Source organism: Lipotes vexillifer, unplaced genomic scaffold, assembly GCF_000442215.2.
Source record: "Lipotes vexillifer unplaced genomic scaffold, Lipotes_vexillifer_v1.1 scaffold117, whole genome shotgun sequence".
NCBI classification, from domain to species: Eukaryota; Metazoa; Chordata; class Mammalia; order Artiodactyla; family Lipotidae; genus Lipotes; species Lipotes vexillifer.
Genome location: NW_006785593.1, coordinates 263970 through 286395, shown reverse-complemented (window position 1 = coordinate 286395; position 22426 = coordinate 263970). Strand labels below are relative to the sequence as shown.

Sequence of the window (22426 nt, the reverse complement as noted above, 5' to 3'; positions counted from 1 at the left end):
CTAGGGAAGCCGAATATACTTAGTTTTAAAAGGAAAAACTGATGTTCCTTTTAAGTAAATTTATAGTCACATTTCATTTCAAAGCGTCATCATACTTTTAAGGTCTGCAGAATCAAAAATATTTCCTAAAGGCCCACCTATTTCCATATTTATGCACAAATTTTAATGTAACTAAACAACCTGGGCAATCCCTTAGAGTTCACTTTAATTACAGCTTTTAACCACATATTTAGCTGTTTTCACTACATTGCATTAACAAAAAAGTCACAAATGTTGGTTACTATGAGACTTTAAATCCATATCAGTTGGTGGTCTGGGAGCCTGCAAAACTAAAATTAAAACGTTTCATATAAAATGTACTACAAATGGAGCGATTTACTGTCCATATTGGAACACTTCTAAGAGTGAAAGAGAGGCAGTATTAATTATTATGCTGGGAAAAACAAGAGTAAATCAGGGCTTCTATGAGTAGCTAGCTATAGACATGAATTATGGAACCAGAATCTCAACTAGACAACAAATTTAAATATTTCTATATCTACAGAAATTCTGAAAAGGCTCATTTCTTTGTGAAGTCATGCCTGAAGAATGCATAGGAATGCAGAGAGAAATACAATTTTAATCACTGTTAAGAAATTATTAATTCAATGGGATTCAATCAAACTACCTCTTTGCCTCTAAAGATTTATCTAATCAGCAAAGTACAGGCTGAGTTTCAAGAAAACACTAGGCATCTTTAAGCTAAAGTTAATACAGCTCACCTGTAGACGTATTCTTGCATTATTACGGTATGAGAGAAAATCGGAAAGCAGGTTCTAGTCACATCTTTATAATAAGTTAGTTTCTTTTATCATTCTGCTTTACTTTGTGCACTAAATAAAATTGTGAAAAAGCTGAAATTTCTCTTTAGGCTCCTTCCATACACTTTCCAGGGTCCTTCTTGCCTTCTGCCAGTTCAGCTATAATTCAGTCAAATTGCCTCCTTCCGGTCTTCTCCCACAAATAATCTGCTAACACCCCTTTGCGTGCTGCCCAATTATCTCACTGTAAGCAACCATTTTATGTTCCAGGTTATCAAAGTCTGTCTGACTCTTAACGCAAATCCTAATCTGAGTCTCTCTGCCTCTAACAAGAGCAGACGCTATTTTCTATCCCAACTTCTATACCATGTTCCCTAGATGTCCCCAGGGAAGTTGCCCATGGCAGTCTTTAACTCTAACATTGAGAATTGAATTGAGTATTATTTTTTTCATAAAGCTTTGACACAGAAGAAAAAGAAATCAATAGCTGCCATCTGCTTGGTTCTGCCTGGGTCCAAAACCCTACTTCCTAATATAGTCTCAAGACTCCAAGTTTGTGAACTCTCTCATTCTAAATACCCAACTGGATGCAAAACACCATTTCATGATGAAATGTACAATACTGTACATTTGTACTGTGCTCACAGACTTTTAAACACTTTCACTTACATTTTCTCATTAGATTCTCAGAGGCTGGGAAGCTCTAAGGGTCATTATTATTATCTCCATTTTGCATGTAAGAAAATTGACTCCTTGAAGCCCTGCTCTTTAGCTACTAGTAAACTAATACTGATGAAGCATTATGCATCCTGGGAAAATGTTTGCATTTTAACAAGGGTCTCTTAAAGCAATGTCTTTAATCAAACATTTTCACGTTAGCTCCATTATAGGCTCATTGAGAACACTTGGAGATGATAATAAATTAGCTAAAATGTATTCAGTATTAACTATGTGCCAAGCCAGACACTGTACTAAGTATTTTACAGGGATTACCTCATTTAATCCTTGCAACTCTATGAAGTATACACTACTAGTGTATCATTAAGCTTAGAAAGTTTAACAAGTGGCAAAGCGGAATATGAATCCCACATTCTGACTCCAGAACCCACACTCTAAGTAGGATTTTCATTCCCTTAAAACACAACATATGGGCAACTCTTCTCTATTCATTTTATAATATAAAACAGTATTATATAGCGCTTTACAGATTAAACGTCAATTTCTCTCACATTTATCTAAGAATAGAATTGGGAGCCAGTTGGATCTGTAACTCAACTCTGATAATACCATTTACAAGCTGTGTTACATTGGGCACATCACCTTGTGTCCTCATTGTAAAATTAAGAAAATACACCCACCTTACAGGATGTTGTAAGAGTTGGGAATAATATAGCTATGTACTCATATTAACTATTACTAAATGGTATCAAACTATGCTACTATTATTAACAATGCTCTGAGTTCCAAATTATTTTAATCCCTATTTTACAGCTGAAGAAACTGAGTATCAGAGAGATTAATTGAGATGCCTCAAATTATAAAACTTGTAAGAGCTGAACAAGATTCAAAGCCAGATAGGCCTTCTGGTATTAAGAACAGTATTCTTTTTTATTGCACATTTATATGTGGACCTAAATCATGATTGTCTCCTGTAATTCTCTTATTTTGTTGCCACTGCAAACTAGTACCCATGTTGAAACAAAACCCATTTTTAACAGCTCATTGGGATCAGTTTCATGACTTAGAATGAATAGATGAATGAATGATATGTACATCATTATACATGATAAAAACCATTCCAAGTTATTACTCAACTTTTATCAATTCTGCTCACATTTTATTGTATTTAAAAAACTATTACATGGCAGTCATTTAATTTATTCCTATCAAGACTGGAAGCAAAATATCTGTTGCCCAAAAGTAGACAAGTTTGCCCCAAATGGGTCTGAATCACTAAAATGTTGATGTAAGCCCCAAGAAGGGAGAAGCTTTTTTTTTTTTCACTGATATATCCCAAACTCCTACAACAGTGCCAGACACAAAGTAAATGCTCAGTTAGTATTTGTTACATGAGTAAGACCTGACTTGTATTAATTTAGCAAATGTAAGCTAGCTCATGGCTTTCAAGAACGACACAAAAATATTTTCCTGTTCAAGCTTCACTTAAAATCACATAAGCAGGAAAGCGATAGCTACCATTTTTACCCAACCTAGGACAAGCTGTACCCTTCTGGGTATAAACAGAGTGATCAGTGAAGGAAGAAGAGCTCAGAAGTACCCACCCATTTCTTCTGCTCCACTTACCTTGCTGAATGATGAAATCATCAGATTGAATGTCATTGTAATTTGCACATAGGCCACATGATTTCCCTTTATGCTCCTCAGACAGCTTCAGGTAAATTCCAGATATTCCATCCCAAGCCAATGAAAAACCAAAGGTTGTTTTCACCAGAATATAGTCAGCTAGTTTCTCAATGAAAACCTGTCCAATTGTCTGAGGCAATGTTAAACTTGAAAAATAGAACAAAGGCAATCTAAGAATTATGATGAAACATCAATTACAGATGATCTATTTCTTTCTTGAAGTGAATGAGAATTAAAAGATAATTATTATTCAAAATTATTGAATAAACTATGCAGTTAGATGTTCAACATTTTTGAAATTTTAATATTGAAATAAAAAGACAGTAAAAATGATACCTATTTTCACATACTGATTAAGATTTTATATTTATAATTGGATGCTTCTTTCAACCAACCAAAAGCACACTTCTGCTAAATGTCAGTGATTTTTAAAATCTGGAAAATAACCTTATCTATTTAGAATAATGAGAGCTGAATGTATTTATATTTTTATCTAGAGAGTTTAAGATAATCTAAAAATGCTGCTCAACAATTTTAAAGTAAGAACAAACAATATTCAAAGTATATAAACACATTTTTGAGTGATGATTTTGTTTAATTTTGTTTTAAACTTGGCTGTAAAGAAATAAGAGCTTCTATCCCCAAAATGTCACCTTGGTACAAGTCATTGTTTTCCAAAAGAAAAAGGCATGCTAATTATAATTTATATTTTTAATGCTGCAAAGTACATTATTAGGAATAAAAAATACTTTCCATACAGTATTCATAAGGATTATATTCATAATTTTTAAGTTGGATACAATTTGGTCTATTTAAGCAAGGGTCACATTGAATATTTACACTCCTGATCCAATGTCTAGTCTTTCCATTTTTCACAAGCATGTACACATACAGAGGAAGTGAGAGACATAAGAGGACAGAAGAAAACTAGCCAGGCTAAGTGAATAATGTGAGGTGAGAGGTTAGTAGGTACATTCATATATTTCTCTCAAAAACTTCAAATTAGTGAGTTCCTTTCCAGTAAGAACATGGCTACATGAAATAAAAACTATAAATTTAAACATACTCATTAACATAGGGATAGTCTCTAAAGAAACAATTCAAAATATCTGTAATCATTTGCACAAGTATGTGTGCAGATAATTTTTTAGTCATAAGATTTATAAGAATAGGAAAATAACTAAAATTTACACCAGAGAATAAATGACTTTACTGTCATAATCTATTCTTATTAAAAATTATAAACATAAGAAATTCATTTTCAATTCCTGGTAAAAGTTAGTACGAATAATATTATTTAAGTTTGCAAGTTTATAAAAGCTATACTTGAAAAAAATGAGTCATGTTTTATAAAGATATTCCATAGCAATGGGATGTTCACTGCGGCAAGGTATAGTTTTTCTTTTGCAGGTATTCCTTGGTTCGGTCATTTGTCACTTGATCTCTTTCATAGTAAATTTGAATAAATACACAATTTTTGAAAACAAAACGTGCATAACTGTGATTATCCAAATGTCTGTACATTAAAAGATGCTAGTAGAGATGGGTGATGATACTAGAAGTTAGATAATCTCCCATAAATTTAAAAAAACCTCCATGCAACTTGAAACATTAACAATGCAAACTAAACTGAATGCACAGATTAATACTGAAAATTATTCACAGGTTCATATGTACCAAAACCCTGCATTTCACAGGGGAGAGAACTGAAGTCCAGAAAGGTAAAGTATGATGTGCAGAGCCAAACACATTTGACTTCATTTTGGTAAACATTTATCTAGCATCTGCTATGAGACAGGCCCAGTATAGCATTATTATAAGCAATTTAGCTGAATAATAAGAAAACCATCTTCTTTCTATTATACAAATGGAAATCTTCAAAGAAATATTTTTTCTGAGTAAAAATTTAAATATTATGTCCTATATTTAAAAAGGGTTAGTATTCTTGAAAATCTACTTAAATGGCGTTTTTGTTTTACAAAACAATAATTTTTAGTGCCCACTATGTTACCCCATATCCCATATAAAAATCCTAAACCACTGTTTAAATTCAGCTCCAAGAAACACATATGTAAGTGCATTACCTTCCCATTCAAATGGATAATCTTTCTTTTATAAGAAAATGAAAAGTACAGAACCCAATTGATGAAGAAAATAAGCCCAAGAGAGGCAGAGAGGCTGCTTGGGGTTGCCTGACTATGACAAAACCTGGGTCAGTGCCTGGCTCCCCTGGAGCTTCATCCAAAGCCCTTCCTGCTATCATCTGCTGCCTCTTGAGGAATCTAAACTGAAAAAAAAGTACATAGGTTGGTACAGCCATTGCTCTGGAAAAAATCCCCATGGTTCAAACACTTGCTGGCGAATTCTGAATGATGGATAGAATTGTGCTATCACACAATTTACTTTTCTCAGCATAAGTCAGCCAAAACAGAAAAAATACCTGCCCTCATGAAATATATCCCATTAGAGGAAGACAGTTAATAAAATTTATGATGAAATGTAACTAAAATATGTACTATGCTAGATGACATGAAGAAGAAATATTAAGCAGAGAAAAGGGATAGAGAGGGTGTCAAGGATGGGGGGCAACTTAAAATTGAGTATTTCTGTACTTATTCAGATTGGATGGTAGATTACTCCACAGTACTTCTAGTTTAAAATGTATTAAACCTTCCACCAAATAAATAAACATCCGCTTCCCCTAAAGTTTCAGTTCTACAAGTGGGCCCCCTCTTAGCTATTCAAGAAGACCAGTTATTTATTGACTCTCAACTCTTCATCAGAACACTAACAGAAAATCCTGACACCCAAACCTCATTCACACAAATTTGGAAAGGATTTTCAGAGGTTAAGTTTTATTTTGATTTACTGTTTAAAAAAAGAAGAAGAAGAAAAGATTTAAGAAAAGGGGCAAAAATAATTTGAGTTGAACTATGAGGATTTCTCCTGAATCTCTCTTACAAGTAGATGTAATAATCTTACCTCTACCTATATAAGTATATTTGTATCCTGCAAAAACATTAGGGAGGCTAAACTGTTAGATTCCTGGCCACCTGGTTGGCTTTGGAGCCTACTGAAATTTTTATGTCTGTATGCTATAACTTAAAGGTTACTGTTGAAGAAATACTCTCCCTTCTCTCCACATTCACTTCCAGAGTGAGATGTTTAGAAATTCTGTTAATCCGCTGTATTACTTTCATTATATCATTTATCATATCTTACCTGATTCCATTCTTTTTTATTTCATGCCCATAAATTCGAATTTCCTCTTGGTCTGAAAAGAACAAGCTGATCGACCGATAACAGTAATACACTGAACCAAGGCATTTAGGGCTATTATGAACCTTAAAGGGAGAAAAACAAGAGAAAGCATAGAAACCAACAACAACACACAAACTTGCCTTCATCTGAGTTAACTAAATCCACAATGCACGTCTACAGCTCTATAGCATCATTAGTCCCATGACACTTTACAAAATTATAACTACAGCTAGGATTTTCAAGAGAAAAAAAGAAATTTGCTTCAGAAATTGGACAACAGAAGTAACTTCATAAAGTACAAGCCAATTTAGCATATTTATTTAAATGATCTGAATCTTTACATACAGGATGTTAATATTCTAAAACTTTGTGGTGTGATTGCCAGGACATGGAAGCAACCTAAGTGTCCATCGACAGATGAATGGATAAAGAAGATGTGGCACATATATAAAATGGAATGTTACTCAGCCATAAAAAGAAACAAAATTGAGTTACTTGTAGTGAGGTGGATGGACCTAGAGTCTGTCATACAGAGTGAAGTAAGTCAGAAAGAGAAAAACAAATACCGTATGCTAACACATATATATGGAATCTAAAAAAAAAAAAAAGTGGTCATGAAGAACCTAGGGGCAGGACGGGAATAAACACGCAGACCTACTAGAGAATGGACCTGCGGACACAGGGAGGGGGAAGGGTAATCTGGGACGAAGTGAGAGAGTGGCATGGACTTATATGTACTACCAAATGTAAAACATATAGCTAGTGGGAAGCAGCCGCATAGCACAGGGAGAACAGCTTGGTGCTTTGTGACCACCTAGAGGGGTGGGATAGGGAGGGTGGGAGAGAGGGAGACACAAGAGGGAAGAGATATGAGGATATATGTATATGTATAGCTGATTCACTTTGTTATAAAGCAGAAACTAACACACCATTGTAAAGCAATTATACTCCAATAAAGATGTTAAAAATATATATATTACACAAAGTAATATTTAAAGGTTGCAAAAGTAACTTTAACTCTAAAAATAAAATTGTCCAAACACTTTAGGGAAGAGAGGTTATTTCTCAAAAAACTGATGAGAAAATTAGTTTACTAGTAAAAAGAAAGCAAGGAAGAAAAGAGAAAAGTAAGAAAGGAGAAGAGGAATGTTAGTTTCTCTTACCCTACCACCAAAATAAACTTTAAAAGGTCCAAATAATGACAGCAGAAAATAGCTGAAAGAAAATATATATAACTATAGAGATGGAAAAGAACTTTCAAAGCATAAAAGTGATAAGAAAAATCACCAATGATAAGACAGATTTTTAATACTGCAAGAATGTAATATATAATTTAGTGATTAATCAGCAAATTTTATTGATCACTTATTATGTACCAGGCACTGTTCTAGATTCTGGAGATGTAGAAGTCAACAAAATAGACCAAAATACCTGCCCTCATGAACCTTATATTCCATTAGAGAAAAACAGCTAATAAAAAAATATAACTACATGTAACTAAAATATGCACAATGCTACATGACATGAAGAAATATTAAGTGGAGAAAAGAGATAGACAGCATGTGTATTGAGGGTTGTTGTGGGGTTGGGGGCTGTTTTAGACTGAATGACCAACAAAAGCCTCGCTGAGAAGGGGACATTCTAGTAAAGATGAAGGAGGGATAAGAGCAAGCCATATGGATATTTAGACCATTCTAGGCAAAGGGAATAGCAAATGCAAAAAGCCTAAAGTAGGAGTATAACTAAAATGTTCTCAGTATCCAGGAATCCAGACATATGACTCCAGGCAGGATACTGGAGGAGGTTTCCTTGAAGAAACAAAATTGAAAAAGATGTACAGATACTAATATTGGGGGCTTATTTAATGAAACCAGAGACTCCCTGCTCAATCTCCCACTAGACAAGCAAGCCCCCATCCATGTATTCAGATCTTCCAACCAGCTTTTAGAGCCTAATTCTCGAATGTGAATAAACATTCATGGATCATTTGATAAAAGCCTGCAATGTGAAAGGCAGGTGCCAAATAAACAAAAGAAAGGAGATCAAAGGAATCAAAAACAAGTCAGAAAAATAAACTTCCAAGAATCCATAATTGATATCTTCAGGGAGAACAGTGAGAAAAGGCCATTCATGAAACAAGAATAAAATGATGTTAAAAGTGAAATTCAAGGAATAAAAATAGTGATTGGATACTGACAGTATGATAGGAAAAACTTATAACTGAAATAGAACTCCTGGAAGATAAATATTTAAGGTTGGAAAGAAATCTCCCAAAATGTAAAACAAAAAAGCAAAAAGATGGAAAAGAGAAATAAATCAATGAGAAAATTAAGGAATCAGTCACTTAGTTCAGGTGCTCCAATATCTGAATTACAGAATTTCTGAAAGAGAGAAAGAGAGGAAATTAAGAAAGAAATATTATTCCAAAACTGAAGGATTTGGATTGCTAGAAAGAGTCTATCAAGTACCTAGCAAGATAAGTGGGAAAAAAAGAAAAAAAAATTCACATAATGACATCTCAGAACATTGGGGATAAAGAGAACTAAAAATTTCTATAAAGAGAGGGGAGGGCTTCCCTGGTGGCACAGTGGTTGAGAATCTGCCTGCCAATGTAGGGCACACGGGTTCGAGCCCTGGTCTGGGAAGATCCCACATGCCGCAGAGCAACGAGGCCCGTGAGTCACAACTACTGAGACTGCACGTCTGGAGCCTGTGCTCCGCAACAAGAGAGGCCGCAACAGTGAGAGGCCCGTGTACCGCGATGAAGAGTGGCCCCCGCTCGCCACAACTAGAGAAAGCCCTCGCACAGAAACAAAGACCCAACACAGCCAAAAATAAATAAATAAATAAAATTTAAAAAAAGAGGGGAAATTTTAAAAGACCATATGCAAAATGATCAGAAATCAGAATGAATTGAATTTCAACATTCTGAAAGTGTTTTCCAAACTATAATCAAGATTTCACACTTCTCCCTCCTATGCACTCTTGAAACATTGGGTAATCATTAGTCAAATCCATTTCACCTGCCTTCACTAACCAAGGTCGTTTAATTGTTGCTACCAAAGATTTGCATGTACTCCAGGCAACATGTAGCCTAAACAATAAGATGTTTGCCCGAGTTGTTTTCCAGAAACTTGGTGTCAGGGGTGTCTAGTTTGAGTTAGCTGGTTAAGACTGGAGAGGACCCTTTCCCCTCCAACTTGCTCCAATGTGCAAGTGTGGTGACCTTCTGACGTCAGAGGGCTGAAAACACCCTCAGATCATGCTAAGTGCCTCCATTTTGGAACAACGATTCCCCACACCTTTTTCCAGTCACCTTTCCCCAGGCTTCCACGCCTCAGGCCACACTGCTTTTTTATTCTTTATACAATAAACACCCCAAGACCCTTGCCTTCAGGGAGATGGATCTGAGATTTGTTCTCCTGTATCCTTGCTTGGCTGCCTAATAAACCCTCTCTTTGCTGCAAACCCCGGCAACTCAGCAGTTTGGCTTGCTGCAAGTTGGGCAAAATGAACCTAGTTCGGTAACACTCTTTCCAGGAAAATATCTTCCCTTTCCAGAAAGCACTATAAACAAGATCGACCCATCCAATAAGCTTTTTAGAGCCTATCTCTCAAGTATGAACAAAATTCAAGGACTGCTAGACACTTCACGGGACCTAAGAAACAGGGAAACCAATACAGGAGAGGGAAGAATGAAATTCTCCAGGAAGATGGTAAATAAAATCCTGAGTGCTAGGTGTACAGTAGGCTCAAAAGCAACCACTCTCAGTTGGAACAGGAAAATGAAGAACTGAGGAAGGGACATCTCATGGGAAGGAAACAGAAACTGAGAGATTGTCTGATGTATCTGACCATATTGAGAACAGTTGTTTAGAGATACTTTGAAGGAAAAAATGATTGAAGTATAGAAAATGCAGCAAGTGAAAAATGGGGTAACTGTTAATTCTATAAAATTGTACAGAGAAATAAAATCACAATAACATATTAGGCTTGGCTCTCAACAATATTTATATAAATATTTTTCATATATGTACAATATGTAAACAACAATAGTATAAAAACCACATATTTAACCAATAACGGTGATACAACTATTGGAAGAAGAAAAGGAAAGTGTGTGTGTTTGTGTGTGTGTGTTTGTGTGTGTGTGTGTGTGTGTGTGTGTGTGTGTGTTAGGGGCATGAAGGATAACGTAACAGATGACTTCCCAATTTCCATAGTAAGAAGTGAAGAAATAAGTCCTAACTTTGATAAATAAAGAAATAATAGCATATTTTGACATGTTAGGTAAAAGCCAGAAGAAACAGCTAAAAAATTGAAGTAATTGCCTTTGGGGCATCAGACTTCAGCTGGGGTCAAGGAGTGAAGGAAAGAGGGGCTATTTTTTGGCTTCATATATCTTGAAGAAATCTTTTAAACTAAGTACATGTATTATTTTCATAAAAATAAAATTGAATTTAAAGAAGAAAAAGAAAAGAATCAAGAGCATAAAAAAGATATATGCATAAAGATATTTATTAACACACATCTTTTAAAATACTGAAAATATTTTTTAAATCTAAATTTTTAAAACAGGGTACAATTAAATAATTTCAGTATTCCATAGTTGGAACAAATACAGCTAACAAAATCTGTGTTTGTCAAGAACATTTGATGTGGAAAAAAAGTTCTTGATATAATATTAGGTGAAAATGCGGGAAATAAAATTATGCATAGTAAAATTTCAAATTTATGTGTATAAAATCCAGAGGAAAAAATTTAGAAGGAAATATATGAAGCCATTAGCACTGATAAGCCTTGACTGATCATTCTGATAGTACTTTTTAGACTTCTTTGAATTTTTTCAAATTTTCTACAAAAGAGGTGAACAACTTTTACAATCGGGGAAAGATGACATTTAAAGTAAATGGATTTGTTAATGTGAAAGCAAATTCCACCAACCAAACAGGGCCAAGTAAAAACAACTATCTATTACCTCTGGAAGCACAGTTGAACATTGTGTGTTAGGATCACACAATTATCTACTTGACACCTTAGTCCTCAAAAGGATCAGACACTGGACAAGAACATTTCAATGAGAGTCAGAAGATGTTTGAGTAATAAACCCAGCAACTCCTTCCTAGAGTGGATGAGTAAAGGATAATAGGGGACTGAGCCCTGTATGAACTAAAATCGCATGCCACTAACTTCCTTACCTAAAGAGACCTCCAATGTTTCATCCTTATGTCCCATAAGTTAACTTTCAATAGACTTCATTTCCTTTTGAGGGCACAAGGATTTGTTGCTGTTGAAAAGCTTTAGGGCCTACTTTTGAATATTTGCCTCGTCTAAGAGAGGAGGAAAATTTAGGCAACTCCAACATAAGTCGGAGGGATTCAACAACAGAGATTCAAACAAATGATAGTTATGGAGGGTTTTAGCTTTAGAACAGGACAGCACTGCGGTTTTCTGGCTGTGTTTTGAGATACCAGAAAATTCAGAGGAAGACAACAGCGGGGAAAGAGGTCCCTACTTCCTTACTTCTACCAGCTACTCTGCAGCTCGCATTTTGAGATGTCTCCTATGAATTCTTCCGAAGAAAGAACTCTGCAATTAAGAACTAACTCTCTGAGCTCAATCATATAGTATCAGTCTACCTAGAAATTGGCTGCCTGTCTCCACATCCTTTAGCCTGTGTTTATATAATTCATATAATATATATAATTATATAATTCATACACTCCATTTAATAAATTCCAGCCCCCAGATTAGACCGAGGTATGTCATTTTAAAAAATCCAGATGGCCATCACACTGGACATGTCAAGAAGGAAACATACACGAGTAATATGATTGATGCCTGAACCTACTCTCTCTTCAAAATGATCAAAAAAAACGTGAAGAATGAGTATGTCAACTGGAGTTGATATTATGACATCCATGATATAGACATTTCTGTGTTGCCTACATGCCCCTACCATATGGATGCAAACCTTTCTTCTCCCAGTCCTAGGCTCCATCTTGATAGAAATATACTCAAAATAGCTACAAATTTGGCGCATCCCATTCAGAACCAGACCCTCTCCTTCCCTAGTCAGGGCCCTAAGTATTCATGCTATGATTACTATATATTTTCCATGATTTGTCCAGTACTTCAAAAATACAGACTTGGCCAGAAATAATTTTTAAGTTAATTATGTCCTAGAATCACCTACCCATACAGTGTACCGAGGCTCCAAATTACCACAGTCCTTCGCAAAAATGTAAGAACAGTTTCCTGGGAAATAATAGTAGATGCCATCAAAAGTTTCAAAGTGGTACTGTCCCCAGCTTTTGCAAATCCCATCTCTGCCACTGCCCATGTTTGGCACTGAAAAGAAATAGGATAATATTTAGTAGAATAAAACAAATTATACCTGTTTCTGGCAAGGTTCAGTCATGCTGGGTGATTCTAATTTTCATTAAAATAAATGTTTTCTTCTTTGGTGGACAATATCACAGGGAAAAATACCTAACAAAATTACCAACTGCTCTCAAAACTATCAAACTCTTCTGAAGAAAAACATGGTCTCCAAGTTGTTTTGAAGAAAGGATTTATGTTAGAAACTTCCTTAATTTTTTTTTTTTTTTTTTTTTTTGCGGTACTCAGGCCTCTCACTACCGCGGCCTCTCCCATTGCAGAGCACAGCCTCCGGACGTGCAGGCTCAGCGGCCATGGCTCATGGGCCCAGCCACTCTACGGCATGTGGGATCTTCCCGGACCGGGGCACGAACCCCTGTCCCCTACATTGGCAGGCGGACTCGCAACCACCGCACCACCAGGGAAGCCCCTGGAAACTTCCTTAATTTTTGCTTCCAAACAAAGACTCTGGAAGAGAGGAAGACAGGAGATAATGATAAAGTAAAAGAAGGTGATAGTGATAAAGCAAATATAATGGCTCAGAAAGAAAGAAATGTCACCACTAAGTGTTCTAAAAATTAACACTGTGTTCTAGTCTCTGCAATTCTTTCAAAAATAATAGCATCCACAGAGAAAATTAACCATTGACCAAAAAGTCATGTTTAGAAGTCTGGGACCTGGGAATGGGGAGCATTAGTCATCCAAAGTATGCTGGAATTTAGGAATTCATGACTTCAAACTGGTCACATTGTAAGCAGTGTTTGTCTTAAAGCATCCAACTTTATCTCCTGTTGCCTGCATGCCTATCTCCCTTTATATCTTTGTGGGTCACCTTCCATTCCATTTTGATTTTGTAGACCCTTCATTCTAGATTAATATGAAAATCAGTGACATTTGCGGAGCACTCAAAATGTGTAATACATATTGGTTAGGACATTAAAATGTGTTAATATACTCTAGAAGGAGCATAAAGGTAAGGCACAATCATTTTACCTTTTCTTTTTGTAATTTACCTAAGTGTATTAGGCTTGGCCAACTTTGGCCTTTTCAAGAAAAAACAGAGTTATTCATTATTCAGGCAGTCTTCTCTGATAGTATGCCTTACCTCTGTTGCATATTTTCATAAAATCTTGCACTTCCCTTTACAGAACGTCACAAGTATAATTACTGTGTATCTGTTATGTGTTGGTCCCCCTCCTCTAGACTGTAACCTCCAAGAGGGCAGAAACATGTCTATATTACTCACTCTTCCCAGTACCCAGCCTGGGATCGAGTAGATGCTCAATAAATACTCATTAAACAAATGAATGCTTTTTAGTCATTATTGATGTAGGGTCCTAACCTAGACACCACGGATAAAAATATTTTTAAGAACCTTCTGCCTTTGAAGAGCTCTCAACACTATTTCTCTTTTATGTACAGAATGTTCCATTAATTCAAAGTCAAAAAGAATGAGTGGCTCCAAATAACAAATCTAATTTATAAAGCAAAAGAGAGATGAATTGGAAACCTGGTTTTAATGGGCCAGTGCCATTTAAAATGGAAAAAACATTTGAATCGCATCAAAAACAAAATAAAATACTTAAGAATAAACCTGACCAAGGAGGTGAAAGACTCATACACTGAGAACTATAAAACATTGATAAAGGAAATTGAAGATGATTTAAAGAAATGGAAAAATATCCCATGCTCTTGGGTTGGAAGGATTCATAGTGTTAAAATGGCCATACTACCCAAAGCAATATACAGATTTAATGTGATTCCTATCAAATTACCCATGACATTTTCCACAGAACTACAACAAATAATCCTAAAATTTATATGGAACCATAAAAGACCCAGAATTGCCAAAGCAATCCTGAGGAAAAAGAACAAAGCAGGAGGCATAATCCTCCCAGACTTCAGACAATACTACAAAGCTAAAGTAATCAAAACAGCATGGTACTGGCACAAAAACAGACATATGGATCAATGGAACAGAATAGAGAGCCCAGAAAACAAACCCACACACCTACGGTCAATTAACCTTTGACAAAGGAGGCAAGAATACACAATGGATAAAAAGATAGTCTCTTCAGCAAGTGATGTCAGGAAAGTTGGACAGCCACATGTGAATCAATGAAGTTAGAACACACCCTCACAAAAATGGCTTAAAGACTTAAATATAAGATAGGACACCATGAAACTACTAGAAGAGAACAAAGGCAAAACAATCTCTGACATAAACCATACCAATGTTTTCTTAGGTCAGTCTACCAAGGCAATAGAAATAACACAAAAATAAACAAATGGGACCTAATAAAACTTATAAGCTTTTGCACAGCAAAGGAAACCATAAACAAAATGAAAGGACAACCTATGGACTGAGAGAAAATATTTGCAAATGATGCAACTAACAAGGCCTTAATTTCCAAAATATACAAACAGCTCATACAACTCAATAACAGAAGAAAAAAAAATCAAAGAATGGGCAGAAGACCTAAATAGACATTTCTCCAAAGAAGACATATATATGGCCAATAGGCACATGAAAAGATGCTCAACATTGCTAATTATTAGAGAAATACAAATCAAAACTTCAATGAGGGGGCTTCCCTGGTGGTGCAGTGGTTAAGAGTCCACCTGCCGATGCAAGGGACACGGGTTCGTGCCCTGGTCTGGGAAGATCCCACATGCCGCGAAGAGGCTAGGCCCATGAGCCATGGCCACTGAGTCTGCGCATCCGGAGCCTGTGCTCCACAACGGGAGAGGCCACAACAGTGAGAGGCCCGTGTACTGCAAAAAAAAAACGAAGAAGCCTCCTCTCGCCGCAACTAGAGAAAGCCCGCACGCAGCAACAAAGACCCAATGCAGCCAAAAATAAATAAATAAAATAGATACAACAGTAAAGAAATTTTAAAAAATGTTTTAAAAAAAAAAACTTCAATGAGGTACTACCTCATACCTGTCAGAATGGCCACCATTAAAAAAAAGTCTACAAATAACAAATGCCAGAGAGGGTGTGGAGAAAAGGGAACCCTCCTACACTCTTCGTGGGAATGTAAATTGGTGCGGCCACTATGGAAAACAGTATGGAGGTTCCTCAAAAAACTAAAAATAGAGTTTCCATAGGATCCAGCAGTCACACTCCTGGGCATATACTCAGACAAAACTATGATTCGAAAAGATACATGGACCCCTATGTTCATAGCAGCACTATTCACAATAGCCAAGACGTGGAAACAACCTAAATGTCCATCGACAGATGAATGGATAAAGATGTGAAACACAAACATACACATACACAAACATACACACACACACAATGAAATATTACTCAGCCATAAAAAAAGAGAATGAAATAATGCCATTTGCAGCTACATGGATGGACCTAGAAATTATCAAATTAAGTGAAGTAAGTTAGAAAGAGAAAGACAAATACCATATGATATCACTCATACGTGGAATCTAAAATATGACACAAATGAACCTAGCTATGAAACAGAAACAGGCTCAGAGACATAGAAAACAGACGTGGTTGCCAAGGGGGAGGGGGCAGGGGAGGGTTGGATTGGGAGTTTGGGACTAGCAGATGCAAACCACTGTATATAGAATGGATAAACAACAAGGTCCTATTGTATAGCACAGGGAACTATATTCAATATTCTGTAATAAATCATAATGGAAAAGAATATGAAAAAATAATAATATTGTAAATCAACTCTAATTTAAAAATTAAATAAAAATTTAAAAACAGAAAAGAAAAGAAAAAACACTTGAGGAAATAGAGTTCAGTGAGAAGTTAAAGTGGGCATACTCATTTTCTTTCACATTGTTTCAAAATTACAGGAAATAAATTGTGGTACTCTAGTTAATACACAACATTATTGTACCAACTCCCAAAGAATGAACACTAATACAGCAAATTATGCCTTCATGTTCTCCACGGCATCTCATAATTCTCTCATAAGTATCCCTGAAACTTACCAATCTGGCACCGTGTCCCAAGTGCCTGAAATATTTGACAGTCACATGTACCAGCCTTAGAACAGAAAGCTCCGTTAAGGCATTCATGAGGACAAGAACCTGAAGGGCAAAAAAATAAGTTATCTTCTGGCGTGCATCAGTTTTTATAAACATAAATATGTCAAGATTTACCTTGGACTAACAGTAACCTCTGTTAACTAAAACAGAACCCTGGGTCTATTGCCTTGATGAGCTAAAGACTTAAGCCCCTTAAGTCTCTATCTAGTTCATTTCATTATGTGTGCCGTGAAACAAGAAAGACAGGCTTTCACATCTCAAACTACCCTGAGAGCAAAGGTTAGCCTCCTTCAAGCAATTGAAAGGTCAAGTTCCCATGTAAGGAATCCCTGTCCCAGATGATGAGAGGGAGCCACAACTACTGAAGCCCTCACGCCTAGAGCCCGTGCTCCGCAACAAGAGAAACCACCGCAGTGAGAAGCCTGCGCACTGCAACGAAGAGTAACCTCCTCTCGCCGCAACTAGAGAAAGCCCGCACGCAGCAACAAAGACCCAATGCAGCCAAAAATAAATAAATAAAATAGATACAACAGTAAAGAAATTTTAAAAAATGTTTTAAAAAAAAAAACTTCAATGAGGTACTACCTCATACCTGTCAGAATGGCCACCATTAAAAAAAAGTCTACAAATAACAAATGCCAGAGAGGGTGTGGAGAAAAGGGAACCCTCCTACACTCTTCGTGGGAATGTAAATTGGTGCGGCCACTATGGAAAACAGTATGGAGGTTCCTCAAAAAACTAAAAATAGAGTTTCCATAGGATCCAGCAGTCACACTCCTGGGCATATACTCAGACAAAACTATGATTCGAAAAGATACATGGACCCCTATGTTCATAGCAGCACTATTCACAATAGCCAAGACGTGGAAACAACCTAAATGTCCATCGACAGATGAATGGATAAAGATGTGAAACACAAACATACACATACACAAACATACACACACACACAATGAAATATTACTCAGCCATAAAAAAAGAGAATGAAATAATGCCATTTGCAGCTACATGGATGGACCTAGAAATTATCAAATTAAGTGAAGTAAGTTAGAAAGAGAAAGACAAATACCATATGATATCACTCATACGTGGAATCTAAAATATGACACAAATGAACCTAGCTATGAAACAGAAACAGGCTCAGAGACATAGAAAACAGACGTGGTTGCCAAGGGGGAGGGGGCAGGGGAGGGTTGGATTGGGAGTTTGGGACTAGCAGATGCAAACCACTGTATATAGAATGGATAAACAACAAGGTCCTATTGTATAGCACAGGGAACTATATTCAATATTCTGTAATAAATCATAATGGAAAAGAATATGAAAAAATAATAATATTGTAAATCAACTCTAATTTAAAAATTAAATAAAAATTTAAAAACAGAAAAGAAAAGAAAAAACACTTGAGGAAATAGAGTTCAGTGAGAAGTTAAAGTGGGCATACTCATTTTCTTTCACATTGTTTCAAAATTACAGGAAATAAATTGTGGTACTCTAGTTAATACACAACATTATTGTACCAACTCCCAAAGAATGAACACTAATACAGCAAATTATGCCTTCATGTTCTCCACGGCATCTCATAATTCTCTCATAAGTATCCCTGAAACTTACCAATCTGGCACCGTGTCCCAAGTGCCTGAAATATTTGACAGTCACATGTACCAGCCTTAGAACAGAAAGCTCCGTTAAGGCATTCATGAGGACAAGAACCTGAAGGGCAAAAAAATAAGTTATCTTCTGGCGTGCATCAGTTTTTATAAACATAAATATGTCAAGATTTACCTTGGACTAACAGTAACCTCTGTTAACTAAAACAGAACCCTGGGTCTATTGCCTTGATGAGCTAAAGACTTAAGCCCCTTAAGTCTCTATCTAGTTCATTTCATTATGTGTGCCGTGAAACAAGAAAGACAGGCTTTCACATCTCAAACTACCCTGAGAGCAAAGGTTAGCCTCCTTCAAGCAATTGAAAGGTCAAGTTCCCATGTAAGGAATCCCTGTCCCAGATGATGAGAACCAGAAATACACAAGCTGCAGATGATTCCCTTGACGGAGTTTGGCACGGCTGATCAGCTACTTCTCCAGGAGCAAATGTTGTATTAAAGAAAAACGTCCATCATTAGCTCACGGGATCAGGCACAATATATAATAGAACTCACAAGGAAACTACTTTTTTAAGAGAATGATGAAACGTTCCATTTGAAGTTTGTGTATTAATCCTCAGGCTTAATTACAAATGGATGCATTCTTTCTGACCCACAGTTAATTTTAACGGGGCAGAAGCCAACATCACTGCTGGCTGTCACCAAAAATATTCTTTCTTTCATGGAAAGAAAAATCACCCCAAAGAATTATGCTGAAAAGAGGAAGAAAGAAACTATGAGCGCCTTAGTGAGTTTTAAAACTGCAAATGAATCACAGTGAAAAATTTTCCTGTAATAAGGAGAACACAAGAGACAACTGGCAAAACTCAAGCAGAAAGGATTTAAGTAACACATCAATAGAATTAGAGAACATCTCTGAGTAACCATAAAGTCTTTACTAAAGATTGGCCTTCTCCGGAATACGGTCAGGTCATGAAAGGCACTTATCTAATTGCGGTATTTTAACCACAGTTCTGCAGAAGGCAAGAATTTAAAAACTCTATTATCCTTTCACCTTAAAATTCATTGATCTAAAATGTCTCTACATTTAAAGACATACAGCTCTCTAAGTATATCTTAACTGAGGAGAAATGAGCTGCTTTAACTTTAATCATAAATATAGATTAAAATGATGTTTTTCATAAATTTAAATGCAGTTTTCTTTTTCTAGGGGGGCATATATATCTTAAAATTTTATCTTAGGTTACAATCTTGTATTTTTCCAATCAATAAGTGTCAAAGTAATTACGCAAGCAAGTGTATCTCCTTCAAAAATTTAGTTACAACCCTGTGTATTCTCCTGAAAACAGATACCAAAACAAAACTAGTCATAAATCCCTGCTATTTTAAATGCAACAAAAATTCAAATTGAATTTCAAACTACCATTAGCATTCTGCTAAATGGAAATGGAAAATTGGTAAGCAAAACTAGCAATGTCGGGCTTCCCTGGTGGCACAGTGGTTGAGAGTCCTCCTGCCGATGCAGGGGACACAGGTTCGTGCCCCGGTCCGGGAAGATCCCACATGGCACAGAGCAGCTGGGCCCGTGAGCCATGGCCACTGAGCCTGCGCGTCTGGAGCCTGTGCTCCACAACGGGAGAGGCCACAACAGTGAGAGGCCCTTGTACCACAAAAAAAAAAAAGAAAGAAAAATAACAATGTCAAAGAATCGAGGAGCCAGTAATTGATTCAGAAAAAAAGCTCCTGATACCCAGTGATATCTTTCCTGGTCGTATAGTTATCAGCTTTGTCTAACTGCTTAACCTTGTGTATTTCCAAATATAATTCAAATTTCTATATGAAGTAAACAAACTATTACTAAGTACTATTACAACCCTGGCTCAGTTTCCTTCATGCATTATGTGGAAATCACTGAGAGTTGATTCACTATATCCCCCAAAAGGGTCTTCTGAGAAAGCAAATACAAAAACATAGATGTAGCACTAACCTTTTATTTTACTCTCACCCCAATTAATAGCTTCATGGAAGAAATATCTTGGAGAAGTTGCTTCAAACTTTAAAAGAAAGAAATCAGAATTCAAGAGAATTAAATTATTTAATTCAAGACAAACATGCAATTGGAAAATCTGGAAAACAGCTACAAACACAGAAATTATAGAGAGCTGACTCCATATTTCCTTGGGTTATAGAGGCAAAATCTTGGAGAGGCAGAAAGGGCTCCTCTAAGGTTGTAGTTAGATCTGATTTCAAGGTTGATTTTGCTTCTTACCTGAATTTGACAAGTCCTTTATGCTCTCTGACCTCAGTTCTGCCTCCCTGCCCTCCTTGGAAAAGAGCCTAGTCAGAATCTAATCTTTGCATTAACTGACTGCTTTGCCTGCAGGAGTAGCAGTTTTTTAATACTTTCAAGCGCAGATGGGTCTGGAGAAAATGCATGGGACCAAAGGACCAACAGACAGTGATGTACCCACTTCCTGCAGCCCCATCTGTGCAGACACCATCCACAGAAGTCTCTGCTGCTGAAGTGTGAGTGTGACACCCTCAGTCTTCAGACAGCTGACACTTTAAAGTTCGTAGAAATTTAAATGTATCTGTTTATAGAGCCCAAGGCACTTCAGGGTAATCATTAAGATCATGAATTATAGAATCAAACAGATCTGGATTAGAGTCCTGATTCTGCCATTACTTACTCTAAGGCAAGTTTCTTAACTACTTAGTGCCTCCTTCTACTTGTCTGTAAAATGGGAACAATGACACATATATACTTCACTGGGTAGTTCAAACAATAAATAAAATAATGTATATAAAGATTCCAGCATAATGCCTCACACATAAAAAATTAGCAAGAAAGAGATTTATATTAATCTAAGCAACCCAGATAAAACCATAGGATTTATAGAGGTTAATATGGAATAGTAGCAAATAGCTGTGGATTATTAAAACTAATCAATTATGGATTTTTACTCCAACTTAATGCCAATTTAGTATATCATCTGGGGCAATGTCCTTTCCAACAGCATTTTTACATTCACCAGAATATACATTCCCAAAATTTGCCTCATAATTGTCAAATTGAGTACAAACTGAAAGCATTTCCACTAAGGTCAGGAACAAGACAAGGTTGCCCACTCTCACCACTCTTCTATTATTCAACATAGTTTTGGAAGTTTTAGCCATAGCAATCAGAGAAGAAAAAGAAATAAATCCAAATAAGAAAAGAAGAAGTAAAGCTGTCACTGTTTGCAGATGACATGATACTATACATAGAGAATCCTAAAGATGCTACCAGAAAACTACTAGAGCTAATCAATTAATTAGGTAAAGTAGCAGGATACAAAATTAATGCACAGAAATCTCTTGCATTCCTATACACTAATGATGAAAAATCTGAAAGAGGAATTAAGGAAACACTTCCATTTACCATGGCAACAAAAAGAATAAAATACCTAGAAATAAACCTACCTAAGGAGACAAAAGACCTGTATGCACAAAACTATAAGACACTGATGAAAGAAATTAAAGATGATACAAACAGATGGAGAGATATACCATGTTCTTGTGAAAATGACTATACTACCCAAAGCAATCTGCAGATTCAATGCAATCCCTATCAAACTACCAATGGCAATTTTCACAGAACTAGAACAAAACATTTCACAATTTGTATGGAAACACAAAAGACCCTGAATAGCCAAATCAATCTTGAGAAAGAAAAACGGAGCTGGAGGAATCAGGCTCCCTGACTTCAGACTATACTACAAAGCGACAGTAATCAAGACAGTATGGTACTGGCACAAAAACAGAAATATAGATCAATGGAGCAGGATAGAAAGCCCAGAGATAAACTCACGCACATATGGTCACCTTATCTTTGATAAGGGAGGCAAGAATATACAGTGGAGAAAAGGCAGCCTCTTCAATAAGTGGTGCTGGAAAAACTGGACAGCTACATGTAAAAGAATGAAATTAGAACACTCCCTAACACCTTAC

General features: G+C 36.2%; 1 protein-coding gene across 1 annotated transcript in view; it reads right to left on the bottom strand.

Moving 5' to 3' along the window:
- Positions 1-22426, bottom strand: part of OTOGL (otogelin like) — a 159594-nt gene that overhangs the window by 130188 nt on the left and 6980 nt on the right. Inside the window, 5 exon segments of the mRNA XM_007457657.1 lie at positions 3105-3310; positions 6387-6508; positions 12622-12776; positions 18444-18542; positions 20424-20490. Coding sequence (XP_007457719.1) covers positions 3105-3310; positions 6387-6508; positions 12622-12776; positions 18444-18542; positions 20424-20490 — 649 coding nt within the window.